This window comes from Zea mays, chromosome 5 (assembly GCF_902167145.1).
Source record: "Zea mays cultivar B73 chromosome 5, Zm-B73-REFERENCE-NAM-5.0, whole genome shotgun sequence".
NCBI classification, from domain to species: Eukaryota; Viridiplantae; Streptophyta; class Magnoliopsida; order Poales; family Poaceae; genus Zea; species Zea mays.
Window position 1 is genome coordinate 160,273,489 of NC_050100.1, and position 7,016 is coordinate 160,280,504.

At 52.5% G+C, this 7,016-nt stretch overlaps 1 protein-coding gene across 1 annotated transcript; it reads left to right on the forward strand.

The window, feature by feature from the left end:
* Positions 1-394: 394 nt before the first annotated feature.
* Positions 395-3,430, forward strand: LOC103627121 (SH3 domain-containing protein C23A1.17-like). The gene is made up of 2 exons (XM_008647436.4): positions 395-2,776; positions 3,008-3,430. Exon 1 carries the CDS (start codon positions 991-993, stop codon positions 1,765-1,767), a length of 777 nt encoding a protein of 258 aa, XP_008645658.1. The 5' UTR covers positions 395-990; the 3' UTR covers positions 1,768-2,776; positions 3,008-3,430.
* Positions 3,431-7,016: the final 3,586 nt, after the last annotated feature.

Below are 7,016 nucleotides of genomic sequence, written 5' to 3' on the forward strand. Positions count from 1 at the left end.
GTTAGTAATTGCTACGAAGTAGCATAATTTATATGGAGCGCATCCAGTTTTTGTTGATGTCTGACTTTAGCAATCACTCCATATTTTGATCTATCTTTTTTATAAGTTTGAGTTTATGTGACTTATTTTAGAAACTTGAACTCACAAACTTTCTCTTATTTGGTATTTGTATGGTGAAATTATATCATTTTATAATCTCTGTTCGTTCAGTCAGTCGTTATGAATTCTCTTCTAACCGCTCATTTTATTGGTCGTGTTGTACCAAGACATATTGGATGGAGTAAACAATAACATCAGTTAGCCAAATCAAAAATATATATTATACGGAAAGCGGAGACAATCATAAAAAAACTTGAAATTTTTTTGATAGATATTTTACATGGATATTGTTATAGGCTGTCGCAACGCACGGGCAACCGACTAGTAGTGCATTTATATTTGAGGATATTTTACTTCCTTCCGCTGTAGCTCGAAGCCAGATCTGATGAAAATGGTATGAGGGGAAAAAGTTCAGATCAATAATATTTATGACCTACTTTGTGAATAATTGTTATAGTTATATGTACATGGGCCTGGCCCATTAGGTCACTTGTACTGTAGCCACACTGTAGCTAGGGTTTCTGTACTTTAGACATTCTCACATGATATCTAGCCTCATGTGCGGCAGCCGCAGCCGCCGCCGCCCCAACACGCCCCGCTGACACTACTCCGGTGCCTCATCGGCGCGCGAGGCCTCGCGCCTGCAGAAGAGAAGCCTGCAGCCGCCTGCAGCCGCCGCGTTTCCGGCCATCTTTAGCCGCCGGAAGCCTGCAACCGCCATCTTCAGTCGCGTTTCAAGTAGCCGCCACCTTCAGCCGCGTTTCCTTGTCGTCTTCAGCCGCGTTTCCTGCAGCCGCCGAAAGACTGCAGCCGCTAGCAGCGCCGTCGTTCTCGCGGTGGTGCAGGACACCTCTGTCGCCGCCGCCTCCAATACTGCAGTTGCTGTGGACCATGGCCGGCCGTCCCCCATTCCCCACCTCCTCCGCCGCAACTCCCGACTCCGTTCCCCCTCTCCCTCTCTCCTACCGGGCGGCCCTCACCGTGCCCGGCTCCGCACGTGCCCCTGTCCTTGTCACCGCTGCCGCGCCACCCCCTCCTCCGGGCGCTCCGGCCGCACCCCAGCAGGCTCCGGCCGAGCTGGCCTCTCCCCCCGCGTCGGCACCACCCTCATCCACCTCCCTGCCGACCCCTACCCCGGCGGCCGCAGCCCTCCACCCTGGCTTCCCTTCTAGCGCCATCTCCCTACCCGACACGTCCCTCCTTCACTCTCAGCTGCTGGCATCGGGCTTTCCCCATGTCCCGCTCGACATGCCTGTTGGGCCCCCCGTGCGTGACAGTCCACCACCGCTGACTGTCTACAGCCAGCCCTCGGCCATCACATCATCCCTACATACTCCTTCGGATGACGCTGTTGCCCTCCTCGTCGCCACCTGGGCCACCGTTACGGCGGCTCGCCAGCGTGCCCAGGACGTCGCCCGTGCACTTGAGCATGAGCAGGCGGTTGTCGACACCATCGAGCGCCAGTACGTCGAGACCTACCACCATCTCATCGGCAAGGGCGTTTCGGATGCCTCTCCCATGTCTGCTCGACACTACGCCGACACCTTCAAGCCCGCGGCCACCCCGACCTCGACTCTTCGTGCCTCTCTTCATGCTCAGGCGATGGCCCTCACTAGCATCCGGGCCACGGTCACCGCAAACCCTCACTCGATACCCTCGGTGGCGTGACCAGGTCCTGTAGACCTTGCGCCGCTACGCCCTCGCCGACCACGTCCTCCCTCCGGTCTCTGACCCGATGGAGGATTGGCTTCTGGTGGATAAGGTGGTGCTTTCTTGGATCCATGGCATCCTGACCGTCGAACTCCAAGACATCGTTCATGTGTCAGACGACACGGCTCTCGGATCTGGGGTGCCCTTGAGGCTCAGTTCCTCGACAACCGCCAGACTCGGATTCTGTACCTCGAGACCGCCTTCTGGCAGCTTGCTCAAGGCGATCTCTCTGTGGATGAGTACTGCCATTAGATGAAGACCATGGCGGACACTCTTTGCACCCTCGATGCCCCCATCACTGATGAGAGCCTCGTCCTCAACCTCCTACGCGGTTTGAGCCCTCGCTTCGATCGCGTGACTCCCATCCTCACCCGCATGAAGCCGTTTCCCACTTTTGCAGAGGTCAAGAACGACCTGCTTCTCAAGGAGCTTCTCCTCTCTACCACTTCGACCTCCACTCCTGCCACAGCGCTCTACACCGCCTCACGACCTGCCCCCTCTGACTCCGGGGGGCTTCACCACACCTCGGCACCACCGCTCCCTGGAGCTCTTCGACAGCCTCCTGGCTCTAGGGGGGTCGCGGTTGCAAGGGTGGTCACAATGGCACGTCGGGTGGCCGGGGCAGCTCTCTGGGTGGCTCTCAGTGGCCATCCCTCTACAACCCGTGGACTGACACCATCCACATGTGGCCCGGGCCATCCGCGGGTGCCTCGACTCCTCGCCCCACCCCCCACTGGTCTTCTTTGCCGCCCCACCGCCTGCTGCGCCTTCGGCTCCTCCCCACCTCAGCAGGGGCTCCTTCCCCTCTCGGGGCCTCCAGCCTAGCCCATGTGGGGGCCCTGGACCAATGGGTGGGACGCCCAGTCTCTCGCTAGCTCCTTCTCCATGATGACGTCGACCCCACCCACTGCGGTGTCTGACTAGGTGGCTGACTCTGGTGCCTCCTATCACACCACCCCGGACGCAGGTATACTGTCATCCACCTCCCTCCCACCCCTTCCTTCCTTCTTCCATCGTTGTGGGAAATGGCTCTGCCCTACCCATCACCTCCGTTGGTATCGCGGTTCTTCCTAGTCCCTTCCGTTTAACCAACGTCCTTGTCGCCCCCAATATCATTCAAAATCTTCAATTCGTTCGTTAGTTCACTACTAACAATTCTTGTTCTATGGAATTTGACCTGTTTGGTCTATCTGTGAAGGATCTTGCCACCAGGACCCTTCTCGCTTGGTGTGACAGCCCCGAGCCCTCTACACACTCCGCCTGCCTGCTTCCCCTACATTGACTTCTGCCCTGCCTGTCCTTGCAGCGGCCGCCTCCTCTATGACTTGGCATCGTCGTCTCAGTCACCCCGAGCATGATGTGATGTCCAAGCTCTCCAATAGTACCTCTGTTTCTGGTTGTAGGGGATCTTTTGAGCACCTCTGTCATGCTTATCAGTTAGGTCGCCATGTTCAGCTCCCGTTACCCACCTCCTCCTCTAGGGCTGCAGGCATTTTTGATCTGATACACTGTGATGTATGGACATCTCGTATAATCAGCATTTCTGGCTATAAGTACTATTTACTCATTCTCGATGACTTCTCGCACTATTTGTGGACTTTTCCCTTACGTCAAAAGGCAGACACCTTTCCCACCCTGTCTCACTTCTTCGCTTGGGTCTCCACTCAGTTCAGTCACACCATCCGGAGTATCTAGTGCGATAATGGGCGGGAGTTTTATAACAATACGTCCCATGACTTCTTTCTCTCCCGCGATGTCCACCTTCGTATGTCGTGCCCCTACACGTCCCCTCAGAACGATAGGGCTGAGCGCATGATTCGCACAGCGAACAATGTCATGAGCTTCCTGTTCTTTCAGGCCTCTCTTCCTGCTCACTACTGGGCTGAGGCCCTCACCACTGCCACCTACCTCCTCAACCGTCTGCCACCAAGGCGGTTGCTCACCTGTCACACCCGGTTTTAGAAGGCAAACTGAATGCGAACCATGTATGTGCCAGGATCAGCAATTCACGTACACATCAGTTACATGACTGGACATCATCACATAGTGCTCAAATAATAGCATAAAAGAAGGTAATAGTTGATTACATCATGATGTCCGAGACATCCACATAGTCTTTAACAATTATCAAAGTGCGGAAAAGAAACATAGATAAACATGGCCTTCACAGGCAACCGACTGGGGGTTTGCCGCTAACCCACGCCTAGAACTCATCGTACTCTTGGAACTCCTGGAGGTCTTCCTCCACGACTTCATCTTCTCCTGAGCAGTGGTTGCAACGTGGACAACCTGGGGGGTTTGGTGTGTAAAGCAAGGGTGAGTACACATCAACATACTCAGCAAAATGTCCCGTTTGGCTGTAATGGACTAGCTTTATGTGGGATTAAGTCAAGCAGTTGCTTTTAGTTGGTCAAGTTATTATTACTAGTAGAAAGCCAGGTTTTAGCATTAACCCAAGTTATTAACCCAAAAGTACCCTTTCCAAACGAAAAGAATACCACTTACCATTACCATAAGCATAAACATAACCATCATCCTCGTCACCACCTGTAAACCAAACATCTCGGATCAAAGTATCTCTAATCAATGGAGCTCCCTTGGCCGCTCATAACCACAAGCACGGCTGATATATCAGTTTCATAACACTCTGCAGAGGTTGCACACTTTACCCACAAGCCGTGATTCCCTCTTGCCTCGGGCTGATCAAACCCTTAAAGACTACCAAGGTGAACAGGCAGAGTTTCACTATGTAGCCTTTACAAAGATTCCCTGAGGCTGTAGCCGCCCGTTAGGTTTCCCAAATGTACCGCACTCCTCCCCAAGGGACAATCCACCCTTGGTAGAGTGAGCCGCATACACCGAGCCCCATTGACGGCACGACGGCAAAGCGAACTACACCCCAGTTCCTCTAATTATTCAGCTAAGGACGTCCCATTCCACCCTCATGGTTGCACTGTTTCCCCGAACGGTCATCCAACGAACCAGTCCTTACGGAGAGGCACTCGAGAAATAGCTCGAGTCCCCTTAAACGCCACAAGTATATCATCATAATTAAAAGGGGAAAACAGCGTATCATAGATAATCTCATCATGTTCATTAATTAATGTGAAGCACTAGCATGAAGCTAAACCAAAATAACCCAACCAAAATAGGTAAACAAGGACAAGATAAACCAAAAGCTAGTCAATCCTTAGGTATAATTGTGCAAATGCGGGGAGTGAATTATAAGAATGAATAGGGCATAAATGGGTCAAGAGACACTTGCCTTCACCAACCAGCTGCTGCTCAGGGTCTTCACCTGCAACTCCTTCGGGCTCCACCAACTGACCGTTATCTATACGAGTTCAAACATACATTCCACAAATTTAATACAAAAGAATAGTGCACCATACAATAGAATGTAATAAATAAGCAGACGTTCGGTGCAGGGCTCACACCTACGACTAAGCGAGAAAGAGAGAATAACGGTCGAAGAGCGATTACGTCACGCGATTATAAGTCAGAGAACTTGTCTAACAGAACAGTATTAATTTGGCCATCGTGCTATGTATAGGTTAAAGTCATGTTCCATGTTAAACCATTATAAACGGACCAAAGTAAGTTTTTTTAAAAAAAGGATTGTCACGCGGCGAAACGCGCGACACAACACTTAGACTGAATTAAGAATAAATCGACTCGTCGCGCGACGGAGCGCGCCACGAGACCCTTGCATTAACTACAAAAATAATGTCAAGCGTCGCGCGACAAAGCACACGACGACATACGTCATCCAAACTAAATTTAAAACGAAACGTCGCGCGACTGGACGCGCGACGTCACACTTTAAATAATCTGAAATTAAAGTAGATCGTCGCGCGACGAAGCGCGCGACGCAGCACATTAATAGAATCTGAAATCAAATTAATTAGCCGCGCGATGAAGCGCGTGACGCAACACATTAAATAATCTGAATTTAAAATAAATCGTCACGTGGCGAAGCGTACGACGTAGCTCATCGGCTAAACTAAATTTAAAATGGATTAAACCAGAAGTTAAACATAGCACAGCTACGGTCGCGTGCGCGGGAACGCGCTGCGCGCACCGGGGGCACGCGAGGCTATCGGGGCACGTGCAGGGCTGCCGGGGCGCGTAGGGCCGCGGGGAGGCGCGGGCCACCGCCGGGAGGCACGCGGGGCCCACCAGGGAGCGCGTGGGGCCCGCCAGGTGAAAGGGAAATGTGCCCTTGGGCCATTTCTAAGTAATTTGGTGATTGAGTGCCAACACAAGTGCTTTTGTGTTAATCTATGCAAAGTGGTGGACAAAGTGCAAATCAAGTCAAAAGGTATGTTTCTAGACTTAGTACATTGTTTTATGGACTAATGTATTGTGTCTAAGTGCTGGAAACAGGAAAAATCGAATTGGAAAAGAGATGGCTATGTTCAACCAAAGTCAGCTCGGTCTGGGTGCACCGGACAGTGTCCGGTGCGCCAGGCTGATTCGGGCGAACTTGCTGCTCTCGGGACTTCGACGGCAGTGTACGGCTATAATTCACCAGACTGTCCGGTGGTGCACCGGACTGTCCGGTGGTGCACCGGACTGTCCAGTGAGCCGTTCACAGGCGAACTCGTCGCTCTTGGGAGTTGATTAACGGCGTACGGCTAAAATTCACCGGACTGTCCGGTGGTGCACCGGACTGTCCGGTGAGCCAACGGTCAGCCCGGGCAACGGTCAGCCGAGGATTCCGCGCGTGACGCGTGGCCGACCCAACGGTCAAATTGGCGCACCGGACTGTCCGGTGCGCCAACGGTTCTCAATCTACAACGGTCGGCTTTGCCAAATAAGGAAACAAATCCGCACCGGACAGTGTCCGGTGGTGCACCGGACTGTCCGGTGCGCCAGGCGACAGAAGGAAAGTTCTGCCTTCCTGGAATGCTCTCAACGGCTCCTAGCTACCTTGGGGCTATAAAAGGGACCCCTAGGCGCATGGAGGAGGACATCAAGAATACTCAAAGCATTCCTAAGCACCGAGACTTCGATTCCACGCATTTGTTTCTTTGTGATAGCATCTAGAGCTCTATTTGAGTTGTGAACTCGTCGGGTTGTGTTGCGAGCTCTTGTTGCGACTTGTGTGCGTATTGTCACTGTGATTTTGTGTCTTGTGTGCATTGCTCATCCCTCCCTTACTCCGTGCTTCTTTGTGAACATCAAAGTGTAAGGGCGAGAGGCTC

Bases quoted from the DNA above. Each gene is read 5' to 3' on its own strand.
- LOC103627121 (XM_008647436.4), top strand. From the start codon at position 991: ATGGCCGGCCGTCCCCCATTCCCCACCTCCTCCGCCGCAACTCCCGAC.